The following is a 19,751-nucleotide window of genomic DNA, read 5'->3' as shown; positions in this document are numbered from 1 at the left end:
GGTCCCACACTGTGTCGCGCGCTATGATCACGCCTGTGCTCCTTGCGGCTCTCTGGCTGATGTTCTTGCCTTTGCCTCACGCCGCCGTTGTGACTAGGAGAAGGCCCAGGCCCCCTGTCGCTGTGTGCTTGAGGGGCCTGCCTGTTCCCCGCGTCATTGCGGTGCCAATGGTACCGCCTGTAAGCGTCTGGGGGCTGCGCGCCAGAGCTCCCTTGGGCACTGGTGCCTTTTGTGCCACCGGCGCTCTGCCTTCGCCCATGACGCTTCTCCTTCTCATCACCTGCCGTCCTTGTTGGTGCTTGCTGGGACTGCATCGCTGTCCTCTCACACCAACGAGGGCTGCCTCTCGCCTTGCTGCTTCCGGTCTTCCTCCTGCCGCGGATGCTGGCTGTCAGAGGACCTAGTAGCTGAGCGAGTGGCGGGCCAGCGGCAGGGGGGCCTCTTTTATAGGGCCCACGGCAAAGGCGGGGCAGTGGTGGCCATTGTGACGTCAGCAAGCCTCTGTGATGAAACGGCCCGTGATTGGCCAAATTTGGGCGGCTTTGTTGGGGGTAGCCTGGACGATGCCCTCATGTGGAAGGAGGAGGAGGGCTGTGGGGGGGTCGCCTGAGGGCCCCTTTTGTGGGGCTGGCTCCCCCGGGCCATTTGGCTTGCCAGAGAGAAAGGCTGCCCCTCGGCCACAGGGACTGCCCCGCACCTCCCATCCTGTGCCCTGGCTTTATTTTTAACACTGGTTTTTAGGTAATTTCATTCTGTTCTTTATGGAAAAGAACAGAAGTAAGGTGCATCTTCAGCCCTAATGCCCAGGTGCGCTTTGCGCTCTGAGTGAAGAATTTCTTCCCCACGTCACATCTAATCGAAATCTCCCCTCCATTTGTTCAAAGCCATGATTCATGGTTCCATGGCCACGCTCCCTGGTGGAGTCCCTCTCCATTTTTGGTTTTTTTTTTTCTTTTTTAGGCCACTTTTATGGGTAAGCTTAGGTGGCAAAAATGCAGGACCTTGCAAATTGCAGCCCTGCCTACCTTGTTCCCTATGTTCCACATGATCTTTTCCAGCTCAGGCTCTAGCCTCTCATCAGCGTAACATAGAATCATAGAAACATTCAGGTTGGAAAAGACCTCCAAGATCATCCGGTCCAACCATCACCCTGTTACCAATGTCACCCACTAAACCATGTTCCTACGCACCACGTCCAACCTTTCCTTGAACACCCCCAGTGACGGTGTCTACCATGATCCCCAATACCTCTTCTGGTAACTTCATTTCCAGCCATCTGGTTTCCAGCATCTGCTAGTACATGAGATTTCTCCTCTCTATGTACAGGTCTCAGCATTTGCTTTTGTTGAACTGCACGATGTTCCTGTCAGCTCATTTCTCCAGCCTGCCATACTGAAATTATTTAATTTCCATAATGATTAAAATTTATTATTGCTGAAGACTCACTGCAAAACAAAAGAATTGCTTAACATGCTTTAAAGCTCTCTCTTAAGTACAAGATGATGTCCTAAATGGGCTTCTAACATTTTACTGTTGTTATATAAGATACTTGAACATGAAGGCAGGTATCACCAGTCTTAAAGACTTATTTTGAAGAATTAATTTAATAAGTCTTTAAGAATTTGATCTCCAGAAGTACAAAATATTCTCGCCTTCAAAAATGCTAAGAAGGCTAGCTAATTCCTTGCTAGATAAGGCTAAGGCTAGTTTTGTGACTCAAGGTATCACGGACTATGTACATTCGGAAGCCCTGTGGCATAATAGGAATGTATCTACAGAGTGAAAAAGTTCATAAAGTGTTCATGCAGATGATCCATTGTTCACACTACTTGCATTTTGGAGGACTTTCCTTCAGACGAGGTCAAGTCCCACAGATCCCATGCCCACTAGTGGCTGGAGAAAAACTGATGTCATCTTAAAACGAATCTTTCAGTTTAGATTCATCTCATCTGAGATGCAAGAGGTACTGTTTTATCATAAATCACGTATCACAAGAAATCAAATTATCAGCTCTAAATATCTCAAACTCATCGTCTTTAATTACTACTTGGTTGCTGAACATCAAAATGCTTGAATAGCAGAGGGATTTTCTTTTAACATACAGACATTCAATAAAGAGAGTAGGTGTTTTTTTTAATTAAAAAAATAGGCCTTTTTTTTTTTTGAGTTATAAATGGATTTGAACTACAATTCAGTCACATATTGGTGGGATTGTAGTTTGACCTACACAAAAAATGATGCCACAGGGAAATGACTTTCTATGAGCTTAGCTATTGAGATGGAATTATTTCACTTCCTTGTGATATTTTCCTAAGCGTCTTCATCACTGAGAAATGAAGATAACCAGTTGGCTTGGTTGCCCTTTGCTGCCTTCTTCAGCTTTCCATCAAAGTCAGGCTTTGGAAATAGTTTCCTTTAAACAATCATTAGCACCACTGTACTTCAAAGCATGAAACATTCCCCTGAATACTGAAAATAAAAGCAAAGCAAGGTCCCTCAGCTAACTGGCACCCATTTCTGTCCACACTGAGCACACACCCTGGCATGATTTTCAAAAACCCTGACCACCCGACAGCCTTCCTGGAAGATCTCAGCTCACCTGAGAATACAGCATGCAAGTCTTTAACGTCTCTAAGTGTAGATGGTATTTAAGTTACTAACTGACAGCAGGTTAATTTTATAACACGGCCTGCAGTTCTGACATCCCAAGTAAGCTGACAAGTCTCTCTCTGGCCCAGGCGTCCATCTCTTCCATCAGAAGCCGCTGAGTGACCACAGGGTGCAGACCAACAAACACATTCCCGCAGAGAGCCGCACACTGCCCCAGCACCCTGCGTGCCCCTGGCTTGGACTTCCCACCGGCCCCCAATGCCCAGCTCACGTCCCAGGTCTCATGTCCCCAACACCCCGGGTCTCACGTCCCGCCTGTCCGCCACCAGCATAGCACGGAGCTGCTAAAAGATGACTGCAAGACTTTTGCACTGATGTGGTGTATTTCAGACACAACTACAGTATAAACATTTCAAGACTGGGTTCGAGTGAACTACAGATCACAGTTTCTTGTTCCCATGTACAGTCTCAATACAGATCTCAGTGCAGTGCCTAAAGCAGTTCATACATCACTATCCTCATGAAACTGAAGCGAGAGGGTGCACTTTGTTTTATAAAAAAAATAAATTATACATTGAGACCTACCGCCGAGCTTTACATATAAAAAGGTAAAAATACAGTAGTTAGTGTGGCTTTAACAAAAAAAATCTAGCTAAAAAAATATTCTTACAGACTTTAAAAATAGGTTTGTCCAGTTATGGGTAAGGGCATGTGTGTGTTTAGGAAGCAAAGTGCTCAGGCCAAGCAGGACAAAGGAGGAGAATCTGGAAGATCCCTGCTCTCCACAGGCTGTGCCAACTGCCCAGACCTCCCTCCTCAGTGCCGTACAATAGCAGACTTAACGAAATCACACAAACTCTACGTCCACTTAAGTGCAGTGGGAAGGGCCCTGGACTTATTTCTGTGGTGCTAACACTCCGACCAAACACATGCAGATTAGACCTGCACAGCTGAAAGGCCATTAGCAAGGATGTGTTTTTTTTTTGGTATAAAAGTTATGATTGTCCAGCTGCATTTGAAAGCTGTGACACTACCATGTCTAAGAGTTACACAATTTTACTACCACTTTTTAACTAATGAACACTCCGTGCCCAGACAGCAGAGCTTTAAATGCTAACTGGCTATGAGATAGAGCTGCTAACACTTCACCTGTACAAGATTTGGGCTGTACCAGAACATGTTCACAACGTGAATAACAGCGCTGTTTGTGGCAGACCTTAACAGTAGAGCTGTGCTTCAAGAAACAGAATAAGTGGCAAAGACAGGGTGCAAAGGGACAACAAGCAAGGGCTGGAAACAGTTTGTGGAAAGAGACCTGAACGTAACTGGACTTGTCACCTGAGCTCCTCATCCAGTGCAGCACATTTTCTTGCCAAGTTGCGGCCAAAAAGCCCAAGACACACCATTTATACAGCTGTCTTTGACAAAGAATACACGGAATTTCAGTTTAAAATTGAATATGTTCAAGCTAACCCATTAACCATGACTGAGTACCAGGTAAGTCATTATTTTATGATATGCGACTTCCCTACCACTGATGTAAAGACATCCCCTCAGTTCCAGTAAGAGGGCCTTAACTCCCACACCTTAATTCCTGTTTCAAAAGCTTGTAGTTACAGGACAATTACCACCTACTCGCACATGCAGGCTCTCTGGTCTCTTCCTGTTACACTAGATGGGTGAGATTGAAATGCGGTTCTACTGTCCACATTTCCTTAAGATTAATCACTTTGAGATATAGTGTTGTGTTTTTTTCCCTCTTTTTTTTTTTTTGTTTTTTTATAGATGTTAAAATTTCTGCAAAATCTTTTATGGTGTACAATCACTTTTCAGTTTTTCATGTAAGTTTTCACTCTTTGACTACAGAGCAAAAAAGCATCCATCCCTGATCAGCACTGCATGCGCACAGCAAAAGGGTACAAAGACAGTAAGCAGAGGCTGGAATATGCATTAGTAAGTCAGTGGGTGATAACTTTCTTAGGTAAAAAAACAAACAAACAAAAAAAACCCACTTTTTTGTTAAATATATTGTATAATAAAAAATCGAGGAGCTGGCTTTTTCCAAATGGCTGCACGACACATGTGGCTGCATCTCTTCATTCTTTTCAACTCTCAAAGCCTCTAAGTGGTTGGCAGACCTGCCAACAGCCCAACATCAGATTAACACAGAAGTTTTGTTTATAAAACTCTTTAAATAAATACCAAAAAATAACCTTTTAGAGTGCGGCTGGACTTACAGCCAATCAATCGAGTAGCAACATTCAGAAATCCGTTTTTCTTAATAGCATGCTGGCATTAATCAATATTTTATAACATCAGCTGCAGACACTACTATTTGCGTTTGATAAAATCTAAGTGATGAGTAAGGCTGCATTACCTGGTAGCCAGTCATGGTACCACACGACACCTACAGTTTTAAAGCAAAATAGTGATGCAAAACTACAGGATGTTCAGACGCCAAATTACGTGCCTGTTTAGATCACATCACTGTGGTGTCTAAGTCTCCCCAGGCTCCCTGTATAAACAATTGGAATAGCTAAATAAGCTACGTTGAGTTAAATGGAGTATTTTCCCAGGTGTCACTGGGAAGAATTGGGTTTGCAGTCTCAAATCTACTAGAAATTGCAAATCCCCAATGTAACAGTTGAAATTTTTGAATTTTTAAGTATTAGGCCATTGGAAATTGAGGGAAACCTTGCCCCTCTGAAATTTTCCTGTGTGTGTTTAAATACAACATCCCCCCTCGACCACCACCACCCCAGCCATGCTGACAGTAAACAGTTGGCTACTTGGAACCACTTAGATTTTAGGGGGACACATTCACCACATGTTATTTACTTGTTATTTGCTTTATGTGATTGCTTGGGAGGAATCTAGGGATGGTATCTAGCACACAACGCTGTAAAACTGTAAACTTCTGTTATTTTACTTTTGGGAGAAATTCAAACTAACAGTTCACAGTGCTCCTGAACCCAATGGGAAGAGTCAAATATCAAACATGCCTTAAAGAGAATGCTACTGCATTCTGTCTATTTACAAAACCAACACATGTAGCTGGCGAATGCCAGCTCAGCTGCTGAGCAAACAGATCAATAGCAAGTGCCAAGTTTCCCCACACAGTCCTGGCTTTGTGCAGGAAGCAGACTGTTGCAGCCATAGCTTCCCTTTTCCTGCAGGAACTTTTCTGGCAACTCTATTAATCCACACTCAGACATTTGATATTTGAATCGGGAATCTTCTACGTTTTAATACACAATAAGGCTCAGACTTAAAATATAAAAGCTAACACTCAGCTGGAAGCAACAATGACAGGTGGACGCCGGGGAGCAGAAACACGCTGCCCGGTCCCAAACAGCAGCTCCGCTCTGGCTGGCAGTGCTGAGTGCAGAGCGTGCCTGGAGCACCTGCCATCAATTTCAGCTCTGGGCTCTCCAGGCAGTAGCTGCAAATCACTGTCTGCAGAGAGTCACTCTGGTATGTCAGTCCGAATTGCTCCCAGTGGTTTCTGTGTTTCTCTGTTAAGGCCTCTGGGGCTTTGAGGAGTGGCAGTTGGCCATGTAAATGCTAAGCGGTTTCTTCCTTAAAACTCTGTCAGCATCTTGCAAACAAGTACAAAAACAGCAGTAAGAACCTCCAGGACATACCTTAGTCTGAACGAAGCAGCCTAGTAGGACACAAGCGTACCTGCACAACCCACAGTGGTTTGGTCCAAATCTTTGTCCACACTGAGAGACGTGCACGCAGTAGGTGCACAGAAAGGAAGTTGTACGTACAGGTTTCAAACTGACTTTCACATTCAAAATTGTTTCTAAGAACCACATGTATATAAATACTTATAAACAGCAGCACTACGCAGAAAAAAACCTCCAACCCCAGTCATACGTACAAACCTCTTCCTGAGAAGGAAGGATCCCAGTAGTTTCACCTGTGCTTCCCTGTTTGGAGGTGTGGAATTCGTCACTGGGCTTCTACACTTCTCCTTCCTCTGACTCTGCATTGATATTTTCAAAGGATACACTTCCAGGGTCCATGTGCTCACACCTCTACACCTTCATGTGAGGATCCTGCTGCCTGGGACTCAAATGATCTCTTCAAACTGTACGTATTGTATCCTGTACTTCACCTGAGCACCAAAAGGTCTTCACCAGCACTGTGGAGCACACTCTTGCAAGAACCCTGCTTTCCTACTAGAAGCAGGTGAACTACTTCTGGGAATGTTTCAACTTTTTTCTCCTATTTTCACCTTATTCTTTCTATTCTTTGTTCCATATACAACTAGAACAGGACTCGAGGTGGTAAGAACTGACCTGGTTGTACTGTCATGCCATAACATGCCTGGTAAGCATTTCCCAAAGCACAGCATCTAGAAACAACATCTAGGAACAATATGAATACAAATAAGGAAAGTCTTTTCCTTCCTAGCGCTGAATGACAACAGAACTAACCTCAAAGCAGTTCCTGAAGTAAGCTGTACTCATACCTTCACTGCTTCAGCATTGAAAACAAGCAAACAAACAAAACCCCATATCTATAGCCTAAATGCATGTACTTGAGTCACACAGAAAATAAAATAACTAGTGTCAAAAAAATGTGGGACCTCTGCTGTAATCTGCTAATGCTAAAAGTTGTTTGGCTGGTTAATCTTCCTTTTCCTGCTTGCAATGAGCAGCTCAAATCCAGTCAAAGTAGTTGGTCACTGATGGGCTAGATTTTAATTCCTTCCAGGTACTGTAACAAGAGGTGCAGAGATTATTAAGGGCTTTAAGGCCAAAAAGGAGCATATGTGTTGTTAAAACAAAGGAAAACCAGTGGGATTAATCACACAGAAGAAAATTACCTTGGCCGTATCAGTCATCGGTACTGTGAACTACCATATACAGTATGGCCACAAGATGGCCCTAGAAGTTCTCCTAATCTTCCCAATAATACTCTATAAAGGTCAGGGATGTGGTGTTCAAACACTATATAGCTAACATCACAGTGATCACTTGCCATTAACATTTCAGAGGCAGCACAGGGTAAGAAAGACTAAATCTAGTGTGAGTGGAACACAAGTAGATTTTGTTACGCATGTTCAGAACTAGCTCCAGTGTGGTATTCACTTCTCCTAAGGAGAACATCAAATTTTCATGTGGTTTTATATTCCGGTTCAAATTATAATTCCAGTTAGATTGCAATAAATGTGAAAGTCTCTTCCTGGATCCTAGCAAACCAGCTGGCTGCTTCCATCCCATTCAGCAAGAGTTTGATCCCAAGCAAGTTTTTCAAAACGACTGCTTGTAGAAGACTGGAGTTTTTACAAGATGGGAAGTGCAGAAACTCCTTCTTCTAGAGTTCAGTGGTGAGTAAACATCTCGTCTTTATTGTAGCATCCTCATTGACTGGGCTAAAAGAGAAAAAAGAGGCCCTGTGAATGCATTCCTACAAAAAGATCTTCCATAAGGGATTTAAAAAGCAAAAGATACTGCTAGGAGCAAAACTAAGAGTATCGTTCATAAGAGTATTAATAGCTGTTCCCTCATAATCTAACAAAACCAACGTATAAACCTTTCCAATGGACAACCTGCAGAAGGGCAAACCAAACCAATTTCCAGTAGTGCAGTAAGTAGCATCATTGCCATCCACATCCTGCCCGCTGAAGCTTTCCCTTTCTTCAGGGATTCACTGAAAGATCTGATCATCACTGCTAACTATAACTACTGAAATGGAAGTAGCAAGAGCACATACTTCCTCTCCACATGCATACTTCTGATGTGAATGCTGGGAACTTACCTTGCAAGGACTTCAGATGTCTGCTGGGATGGTGGCAGTCCAGCTGATGGCAACAGAGCCTCTGTGCTGCCTTTCATTGCTTTCAGAGCCAAGGCAACATCATTTCCCAAAGGCCCATTGGAAATCAGTCCAGTCTGAATTGGGGAGAAAAAAACAGGAAACTAAAATAAAAACCTGCTAGCACGACACAGTAATTGTTCAATATGGTTATTTACAACAGAAAACTAAGATTCATCAAGTTCCAGGGTGGGCTTCACTAAATGCAAGTACTTCAAGAAATGTTATGACATCTACCTGCAATGTAAACACAGCAAAAGCAGAGTTTAAGTATTAACAGGATATCCAAGTATCAACCTGGATTGCTTTGCTTTAGCTTGGCTTTGCTGCATGGGCTTTCAAATTATTACAAATTATTGTATTTTACTCAAGCTCCCATTTCTTTATCATGACAAAAGCTTTCTCTCTCTTTTTGCCTCTTAAATGCTTCATATCAAATTGTTACGGAATGGTTCAATAACTCACTGGCACTATCCACCTTGGTGTTATCGTGGGCTGGGGAGACACCTACAGAAAACAAACAAAAAGCTCATTAGAAAAGGCTGGAAGTAACAGAGAACATTCCTGAAATAACACTGGCTGCCTAAAACAATATCAGATGTTTGTAAATCACTGGTCAGAATCTGCCACCCTACAGAAGAGATCTTTGAACCATACTAGTGATTAGCTACAGGTGAAGTGACTTCATACAAAAAGGTAATTCACATCCACGCAGCATATGGCTAACACCTAATCACTCACAGAAACTCACTGACAACAGTTTCAGCATAGAGCTCCCTTCAAAAAGGCAGCTGAATCCATTATTATTTTCTGCTTTGTGGACAAAGTTAACTGAAAGTACACTTCTGTGAACAGTTTATGGTCCTACTCCTTCCCTTCTTCTTCAGTGCCCACAGTATAGCTCATTTTTACCCAGTGCATTTTTTAAAATTTATTTCAATATAAAAGCATTTATTTGTATTAAAACCTTTGTATTAAAAAGTTATTTGCATTAAAATATTTGTCAATTGTTTATTTTTTTAATATATGCACATCTATATACACATACACACAATGTATATAATGTGTGCATATATAGCTGCACAGCCATATACATATAAGGTACTCTATATATCTAGAAGTCTGATAAGCAGGCTGGCATTTGCATCATACTAAAATAAGACTACAGGCTCTTGTAACACAGATACAAGTTAACTCTTGAAAACAATTCAGGTTGCTTCACTTCCCTTACAAAGTTGTATAGCCCTATGCCATCCACCCTAAAAGGCAGGTGACATATGTGCAGTGACCCAGGTGAACCACCACTTCACTCCACTGCAGCAGGTCCAAGCCTGGTGGACAGATACTAAAGCAAGAACAGAGTTTATGAGTAAAAACCATTGTATGTGGGAAGGAAGAAGTTTGGTTTTGAAATACATTTACCCGAGGTGTGGCTTCTGTAAAGTCAATTAGATTCTCTGTCAGTGGTGTTAAGGAAACGTCCTGGTCATCTGGAGTGCTCTATGGAATAAATCAGTTTTGAATTGAATTCCCAATAGTAAATAGACAGGTTTGCTGAATACTCTAATGGCTTCCTGCATTATGGACCGGTGTCCTTAATGAACACTGCCATTCATCAGGCCTGTTTTCTCAAACCTTGTCAAGTGATTTTTTTAAATGATCTTTTAATTTCACTTTTCCTCCATAGTATGCTGAAAGTAATGTCATTGCCAGGTAAGCTGCAAAACTGCCCTTTTCTCCTGTGCAAAGATGAAGTATTGCACCATTTGACAAAAAGGTCAGTGAGGTCTGCAAGCTGAGTATCTGAACTCAGAAGATGAAGGTGATTAATTGTTCAGTGGAATAAATTACATAATACTGGTTTAGAGAGATGACAGATAAAGGGTGCGTTGCTTTAGTTTTCCAGATTAACCCCTCCGCCTGCTGAAATAATAGCCAAGTCCAATTTGGACTCACCTTTTTTTTTGGAGAGGGACAAACAAAAGTTGATCCCTGAGTGCTGCACAGATTGTTATGTGCATTTCAGAGCCCATTTATAGAAAAAAAAAACCAACACACTACCTTACCCTTAAGGCAACCAAAATCCAGCAATTAAACATTTCAATTTAAACCTTTCCCTCCGTGGTTATTTTGACAGAAACTGCGTATATCAGAATTTCATCCCTGCAGTCTCTTCCCCAGAGCACCAAATTATTGGGATATAAATGGCTCCCCACCAGTGTGAGAAAAATGTCCCACCAGCTTAGAAAAATAAGTGCCAGGCAAAGAACTTGACAGGAGTCAGACGTCCTTCAGAGCAACATATACAGTATCTGTCTCTGCTCCAGAAAGCAGTCTTTGGTATTCACCAGTGACTGGTATTCGCTGTGTTATGACAGGCATGCAGCAAGGTCTGTTGTGGCTGCCTGAGGGCATCAGTAGCTCAGAATGCAACACACAGAAACCTTCCAGGCTGACAGGTGGTGGCAATACCTTTGAAACAGCAGCCTCCTCAGCTGGAGCCAGACTAGCCGGAATCAGCAACTCTTCGTGGCTAGAGGCAGCACTATCCTCATTTGATGCATTACTGGAAGGAGAAAATTCTCATCAGTAGACATAGCCAGTGTCCTATAGACCCAACAGTATCAGTACCTTCAATCTTCAGCAGCTTTTTCAGCACTTATTTCTAATTTGTCTACACAGGACTGAAGTCTTCCCTGCTATCCTCTTATCTCCCCACTTGGAGCCAGGGGCAGCGGGATGTCAGGTATTTCAGTCATTTCAAAAGATGAGAGACGAGCTTACTGCTCGATAACATGCTCACCCTGAGGCCTGGCCTACACTGATTAACTGTTGCAACACTAATTAAAGATACATCTATAAACTTGTTTAGTTAGACGCAGCCTAACTGCTCAGCACTGTTCCTCATCTTTTCAAGCCTGTTTCATAATAAACTCTACATGGTTCTCATCCCAGCAAGATTTTTCTCATGCATCACTTACTGAATGAAGGTGTTTGAGGCAGGGGTTTTCAAGAGCTCTTTTGGTTCTTGAAATATTGGACTGGTTGCTGGGGAACTACTCGGTGTTTTGCCTGATGGGAGAATGTTCCTGGCACAATAAAAAACAAAACCAAACAGAAAGGTACAAACTTTCACTGAAAGCTCTTCACTTGTTACAGCACAGTTTTGAAATTGCTAGATGCACATTTTATTCAGTATATTGCCTTGTGTTCTTTGAAGTCTGATACATGCTTATCTTCATAAAAGGTCAAGATATTATGTAGTTATGACATGCAACACTAATTTTTTCAGTGCCTGAAATTCACCTAAAACTAATGATCATATGAGATTCGGTAATTCACAGGAATCAGCTGCCAGCTACAGATTTCTGTACACAGATTTTTATCTCCATTGAAAAGCAGCTACTGTAAACAGACACTTCCCCACTCCTCACACTAAAGTTGTTCGTGTCAGAAATAACTACAGTGGTCAAGGCTGCTGTTGGAATAATGTTTATCAGACTGAAGTATGGGAGAAAAAAGTAAGAGCATCTGGATTACCTTGTACATATCAAAACTTTGCAAATACAGTTTTTGCTGGTTATCATTTTAAAAACACCTCACGCTTACCAGGTTAAACTACACTATGACAAGTTAAAATGCAATAATTACTGAGCCACTGAAAGATCACACTGAACACTGAGACTCCAGAACTCCAGGTTCTCAGTGCTGTACTTGGATAACTAGATTGTGCTTTTCTTCCAATTCTGTTCAGTACCTGGCAGCAGCATCCTGAATAATGGAATTCTTGGTACCCGCCACGCTGTCTTCTCTTACAGCCTAATAGAAAAAAAAACAACAAAAACATGCATTTCTGATACCTGTTTCCATTTTGTATCAACTCAGAAATTCAGAAAAAAGCCAAGAGCCTCCTCCCCTGCATGAAACTGTGATGTTTATTTACTGCTCAAAGACTTAAAACATCAATTCAGTGTGAAAACGTCTGTGTAGATAATTCATTAATGTAGCCAAAAAAAAACAAACCATCATTTGCTATAAAATTTACTAGAACATGCTAGAAGCATGGCCTTATTCACTGTATTGTAGAATAATTTTTTGATTAGAAGGGATCCTTTGGATGTTATCTGGTTCAATCACCACTCAAATTGAGGCCAAACGTAAAGGTCGACTAGTTTGTTCAAGGCCTTATCCAACTACATTTTAAGTGTTAACAGGGACTGCAATTCCTCCCTGGGCAAGCCATTCCAGCACTGGACCACTGTGACTGTGAAGAAAGGCTCTCTTACTCTGCCACTCTTTGGACCTCAGCTCCTGGAGCACCCTTATTTGCAAAGCACCTTCTTCGATACCAGGCCATTGCAGAGTCAAACAGTGAAAAAGGGCATCTCCTGAACATTATTAATGGTACCCCCTCACAGCCAGTTCTAAAAACAAAAAACATTTGAGAACATTGTAGTACTTATCACTGGAGTATTTACCTTGTGCCCTGCTTCCGCCTGGGCCTTCAGGATATTGCTTTTCATATCTGCTGGAAGCCATGCTGCTGCTGCTGCTGCTGCTATTGGGCTCTCAACTGCATTGTTAAGACATTTATCTGTCAGCTTTACCACTTCATCCTAGACATGAAAAACCTTTGTTAGAAGCAGTTCCCACGTGAAGACCCTGGACTGGAATTTATTAATAACAACAAGGCTCCAAGTGAGAGGAAAAGCAATGGTTATACTGAAATGAAAAATAATCTCTTCGTTTCAAAATTCAGTTGGAAAATCAGAGCAAAACAAAGCAGAAAAAAAGCACAATGCTTAAAAGTAGAGATGCCAAAAGCTGTGCTAAAAATGTAGTGTGGAAGAACTGAGCAGCAGTGGACCCTCAATATGTAGCAGTTTACTGATCTGAGATCAGTATAGCAGCCATCGTATTACATTGTTATAGCCTAACTGTAAATTGATAATTCATTTTCAAAACCAAGTTGGGAAGATTTTTACCTTAAAATCTGCTTATAAATTAGGACAACACTTTAATGTGCTATTAGCTCCCTCTCCCACCGCTAATTATATCAGAACAAATTGGCAGCCAGACACTTTAGGAGGACAATTAAAAACGAGATACCTTTTCAATAGAGAATATTTCATTATGTGAATTGCATTTCTTAATTATAAAATGTTAATTAAGCATTCAATCTACTAATTGCTATTTGATTAGTGACAGAAGTTAATTAACTGAGTGGAAACTAAACCTTGTGACCTTTCTTCTCAGGGTATGACTCAGCAGGGGGAGACAGAGCCCTGCTCTCCTCACCATATGCCACTCACTGGCTGTGGCTGCTCCTCCAGCAGCTCCTGCAACGCGCACTGCGGCGGGCACCAGCCTGCTACTTGCATGAAATGCAGCGTGTCCAGAAGGAATGAGTCCCATTGCATAGAGAGTGCAGGGCAGAAATTAAAAATAAAAAATAAAAGGTGAAGAATACCTGTCCCTCACACAGATCTCTATCCACTTTTCACTTTTCTTTTTATTAACTGAAAATAGTAAATAGAACGTCTAGGTTCCAGTCTTCAGGGAGGAGAAAAACATTTTCCCTTCTTGTCTCCCTCTAAATCACCTTTTGGGGCATCCAAATAGGAACTTATTAGACTTACCTAAAGGAGAACCCACTCAAAAATTTTGGCTGCACTCAGCAATGAATACAGAACTTTGCAAAATCTTGAAGGATCACTGTCAATGTGAAAAGGCACAAGGAACAACCACCTGCCTTACTAATGGCTACTGCTAGCAAATATTAAGAGATGCACATTCACATAATTCATGAGGACTACCAAAATTATTTATTGAACGTTTTAAGTGTTGTTCATTTTACAGAAGCTGCTGGAATTGCCAAAAGTCTGGAACAATTAAAATTGAGTTATGATGATCTGTACGGTCAAAGTACCCAACTGTGATAAACATTAAATCCTTACACTGGACTTCACTGAACTGAATGCTGTATGCAACATTCTCTGCACAGAATTTCTAAGGCATTGTTCCAGTACCAGTGAAATAGAAAATTTGATTATTTTAACTGAGAACATCAGTATACGGATGCTTTAAGCACCATTTTGTGGTTCCTCACTTCCTCGATCTGAATAACCAATTTAATTAGGCCATGCTAGTCTACTAGCAATTACATTCCCAACTTTTGAAAAGTTTAGTACTATTAAGAGCTATTTTAACGTACTCAAGTATAAGTTCTATATCACCAAGGAAACATTTCCATCAATACTAAAGATACATTTTTTTTCAGTCATTTCAATTTTGTGCTTAAAAAAAGCAATGGTGTTTTGCTATTTTATTTTATGGAAAGAGCTTGAAGCTAGAAGGGAAAGCATTTGGCACATGATAAGATGGCCTCAAGAGGTCTGATTTACAAGACATTGAGTTATCCACATAGAACAGTAAAGCCACTGGAGTTTGTCAATATCCTAGCACATTATGAATTTCTATTGTTTCCATGTACTAGGCAAACTATATTTGTACTTTAGCTTCATGTTTTGACTGAAGGATAAGTCCACTTCAGAAACTGATGAAAGCAGAGCTCAGTGTATTTAAGAACTTTTTGTTCCCTTTTGTCAGATCTGGTCACTGTACTAGGGAAAGCTTGGAAACAACAAAGTTGTATTCTTCCATCCCAGCAGATTTTGGCAGAGAGCAGCTGTGAAGAATGAAGCCATTCATTCCACACTTCCCAGTTCTCATTCTAGAAAGATTTCTCCCTTTCTAAAAGGGCATGGATACTGTATAAATATTTCCTTATCGAATAAATCAGTCAAGAGTGTCTGCAAGTATAGAATTATGTAAAGATGATGCTGGCAGGCCATCTTTGACCCCTGACAAAATAGTTCAAGATTTTTAATGAACAGAGCTGGAGCGAGCAGTTCATTGGCATTTGATTGCATCACAAAATTCAAGATGCAGCTCTGCTTTCAGAAGCAGAGAACTAATGCTTTCCCCTCAATGCACTTCACCAGCCCTTTTGAGCACTGCAACCGTTTCTACATAGGTCGGTACCTTATGCACTGGGTAAAACTTACAGGAGATGAACAATGCCGAAATTTTTAATTATGCGCTGCCAGAGAGAACACTAACACTGCGTTCATCTGAAGTAACAGCAAACTCCAGGATCTAAGCTCACTGCAAGGTTTTATTGGTGTATTCCAGCCACCCGTGATACATTGTCCCATTCTTTCCAGGCAGAAGATGCCACAAACACCTCTTTTTATGAGTAGGTCAACAGTGAAACTAGGTGCAGGACAGCCAATATATACATTATGTAAAAAATAAAAAAATAATAATAAAAACACAACAAACAAAACCCAACCACGTATGGAAATTAAAAAATAAATAGATAAATTAAGCAGACTTCAAAGTCAGGGAAATAAGGCATTTTCAATAGTTGCTCTTAGGTCATTCTTTCAGGACACATTTCCAAACCATTAGCCTTTATCTCTAGTCACAGCTGGGAGATGCTCATTTGGCGCTACCGTAACCTACTTGCCTTTGCAGCTTGAAGCACACAGAGACAGTCTCTAATCTGCCTACCTTTTTAAACAAACACTCTCAAGTCACCTCTTGGTAAATTACATCATAGGCTGAAAAGCTGTTTAATCTTTTCTACCTGAAGAAAACCACTTATGATATGCCCTTTTAAATTTCCATAATACAATTTAAACTTCCTTCCTGAAAGCTGCTAAGTCTTTTTTTCCCCAAAGAGAGAATCGAATTGCGTGCTGTTCATCCATACACCTCCTATTTCTCAGTTAAGCAAATGTTCTTGCTCTCTCATCAGGGTCTTATCACCCCAGCATCTGTAACCTTTATTATCCAAAGTTATTCAGCACCTCACATGACAGCTGGATAACTGTGAATGTGCTGGATTGGCATCTGCTTGTTAGATTAGCTTGTTACAGGAATCTTATCTCGCTTACTATATTTCAGCTATGATTTAAAAAGCGCTAATACAATTTTGCTCCATTCTCTCCGTTTAACCACCTAGATGTTTTTTTCCTCTCCGTTTGAACTCAAATGGAGCTCAACAGGAAAAAATATTCTGCAATAAGCGGTATTCTTTGCTTTAGTTTATACAGAAGCAGTGTTTTGGCATAACAGGACCTACGGGCTGACTAATCTTCTTAGAGACTCAGTAATCTTTGTAATGCAGTCACCAAGCAGAAAGGTACACAAGGCACCCCTGACACCAGTCCTTAAAGGGGACTTGAGCACAACAGCCTGCAGCAACAAGCACACCAAAACAGCAGCCTTTTCTCACACCAGGGGGGCAAACAAGTGCCTAGGAACAGGCTTACCCCAGCACACACTGCTAGAAACCTCTCTCAGAACCTGTTTTTATTTTATCATTGCTGGAATAAGTCATACCAACTGCACCAAAAGGTAGATGAATCCTCAGGCCTCCCCACAAAGTAGGGTAGTGCAAACAGACCTAATATTGCAGACTGCTTTATTCTCTCTGCTTGTTCAAAATGCAATAAAGCATCCAAAGCTTTAACGTAGGGGAAGCAGATTTAAAAAAAAAAAAAAAGGGGCAACTTAAACACATGATTTATTCACAGTCAAGCCTGGAGGGAAAACTATATTCCAGTTTTTTGAAATCCAGCATCCGATCTGTTCAATTTAAGTACCTTTCAAAATGCTAAAATTTTATAAACCATAGTCACATGCCCTGGCTTGACTGCAAAGCATGTCCTGTATGGGTCCAGTTGTCTGACAACCAGTGAATTTATCAAAATTTTCCACCGTTGTAAGGGAGGATCCTGTGCTCTCCGACCCTTCTGGTTAACAGTAATTATTTTCATTATGGCTCCTGCATTTCTTTGATACCCCCTCCTCCTCCATGAGTCCATTTCATTCACAACTTTTTTTAAAAAAGGGGAAAAAAGGTACTAACAAAATAATTCAAAACCAAAAAAGGTTAAAAAATATAGTTTAGATATTGTCACTTTGTAGATTACATTGGTTCATTAAAACACCCAACAATTACTGGAAGTGACAGAGGAACGAGGGAAGCCAGGGAAGGAAAAGCAAAGAGGAGCAAGGGAGAAACCCCTCTCCCTGTTCAGGGCACTGAACCATCACTCCTCTCTGTGCAAACACACATCACAACCTCCACTAACACCTTATCCAGAGAGCTGGTAAGAACAGGTTACTTAACAGATGGGACTGACCAGCAGCAAACTTGCCTCAAAACACAATGCTGGAGCAAAGTTCTGGGAGGGTTACGGAATGCAACTGAAAAACGTTATGAAAAACGCTCAGCCCTTCAAAACAAGAGGGTAACGATATAACATTGTACAGTTAGCAACCTATAGAAAAAGACAACAGAGGAACATTTCAAGTGTTTGCACTTTTTGCTTACACAGATTTTAGAAAATTCCACCAGGCTGCAGTCTGCATATGTGCATGTTCACTTCTGCCTCTTCATCTTTATCTTACTGCCCTATCACACAGAGCTTTATACACAACAAAATATTTGTATTTGCTTTATTCCCCAATATTACTCCTGTTTGTAAAAATCTTGCAAAGGCCCAAGCTAAGCACAAGACTTTTCAGAATTATCTGAACAAAACCAAGTGATTCTGCCAAGAAGGAGGATGCCCAAGTACCTGCACGTTTATGTTTATGTTGGGACGGTCAGTTGGCACAGGGCTGCTGCACTCTGCCTCCAGTTGTTTCAGTTTTAGCAATGCATCTTCAAATGCTGAAAAAGACAAACATCAACATCTTACTAATAAATATCACTGTGTAGTTAACTTGCTTCTTGTGTTATTCCTGAATGCTAATTCTAAGGTTTTTGAAGTTGGGGTGAAAAAAACAAAACAAAGCAAACTGCTTGCTCAATCTTCAATTTAACTTTCATTTCTACAGTCTATATGTATTTAATCAGAACACTACCCTCGTGCATGTTCATTTATCCAGCCATCTTTACAGTGAATGAGCAAGCAGCAAGAGGTAATTGCTCAGATGGCAGCACTTTACTGTATTTGTGGCTACTCAGACCCCACAGAGAACTGTGACTTTTCCCTTGTACCTCTGTTCTTGGAAATAAGATGCTTCCAACTGAAACGGGCCAGAGCTGACCAACTTTGTCATCCCAACCTACGTAACCTAACGTTATGTCTTAAAGATGTCTTACGCAATTCTTGAAAAGTTTGTGGCAAAAGACAGCAATTTAGTAAAATCAAAACAAGGCAGCTCTTGAAAGCTGAATTAAGGACAGTTGGGCAGATACAATGGCAGCAACATTAGAAATCTCAGAGAGGGAAGTCTGATTCTGAAATAGGCTCTCCTTGCAAACGAGTCATTAGCATTTTGTTACAGAACTCTTGTATGCACTGCTTCACATACTAGAGAAGCTGCATTCCACTGGCAAGCAAAATTGTCCCTGTGCATTCATCTAAGGGAGCTCTCTAAAACAGCTTTGGATTTTTGTACGGAAACAGCCTCATAACCATATAATCAGGTAACTTTGACCCCACACACCACAATAATAGGAAAAAATCTGTAAGGTTGCTTACGATCCGAGTCTGTTTTTTCATTAGCAGTTTCCTTCGTGCCAGGATGAGGGCAACTAACAAATTCTTCTGAATCTCCTGTTGCCAAGCCAACAACGGGACGGCCTACAGCATCATCAACACAAGTTTCTGGCAGCTCTGTGCTGTCTAGTAAATCAACAAGAGGTACACTGCAAAGGCAGAAAGATGGGCAGAGATAGGCAGAATTCTGTTACCATTCTTTCTGTAACATGAAAAAGCTTTAACCACGTGCAATCTCTTTTTTCAAGTTGTTTTCTGGTAACCAGAAACATTCCGGAAAACCTGTTCCAGGAAACTGTTCCAAGCTTTCAGTGAGTTTAAAAGAAAAAAAAAAAAAAGGAACACTTCACATCTCTAGAAAAATCGACTTCATAGCAGAACAGGTGTACTTTGTCTGTTGCTCACATAGCAGTGGAAGAAGTGAAGAAAAAGGGAGGGGAGTTTCTGTGGAAACCTCTCTGACATTTATAAACACAGCAATTAGATTGTGAGAAAGGGAATCTTCAGGCAGTGTTGGTGAGTCCTACCCAGTGTATACTTGAGCTCTTGCTGAAGGCAAAGATGCACTGTGGCATGTTATTTCTAATTCTCATACTGCAAGCTGACTCCAATTGTTTTAAGAAACAGGAAAGTTATCATCTAGTAGATTCACTTTTTTGGAACAAATATTTGAAAGATTTTTTTAGCAGACTCAAAGTACATTTATGCATTTTTACTTGAGAAAAAAAG

General features: G+C 41.2%; 1 protein-coding gene across 2 annotated transcripts in view; it reads right to left on the bottom strand.

Annotated features, from left to right (window-relative positions):
* Positions 1–2,974: 2,974 nt before the first annotated feature.
* EPB41L5 (erythrocyte membrane protein band 4.1 like 5) overlaps positions 2,975–19,751 on the bottom strand; it is a 55,824-nt gene continuing 39,047 nt past the window's right edge. The window contains exons 16-25 of one of the 2 annotated variants that reach the window (XM_083841993.1): positions 19,005–19,171; positions 18,093–18,187; positions 12,918–13,055; positions 12,197–12,258; positions 11,421–11,528; positions 10,912–11,005; positions 9,862–9,939; positions 8,905–8,946; positions 8,383–8,516; positions 2,975–7,996 (exon numbers count right to left, since the gene is read on the bottom strand). In XM_083841993.1, coding sequence (XP_083698119.1) covers positions 7,939–7,996; positions 8,383–8,516; positions 8,905–8,946; positions 9,862–9,939; positions 10,912–11,005; positions 11,421–11,528; positions 12,197–12,258; positions 12,918–13,055; positions 18,093–18,187; positions 19,005–19,171 — 976 coding nt within the window. In that variant the 3' untranslated portion in view covers positions 2,975–7,938. The remainder of the gene's footprint in view (positions 7,997–8,382; positions 8,517–8,904; positions 8,947–9,861; positions 9,940–10,911; positions 11,006–11,420; positions 11,529–12,196; positions 12,259–12,917; positions 13,056–18,092; positions 18,188–19,004; positions 19,172–19,751) is intronic. The other variant, XM_083841994.1, reaches the window with a different exon arrangement.

Source organism: Anser anser, assembly GCF_964211835.1.
Source record: "Anser anser genome assembly, chromosome: 6".
Taxonomy (NCBI): Eukaryota; Metazoa; Chordata; class Aves; order Anseriformes; family Anatidae; genus Anser; species Anser anser.
The sequence above is the reverse complement of the archived record's forward strand: the minus strand, read 5'-3'. Positions and strand labels throughout refer to the sequence as shown.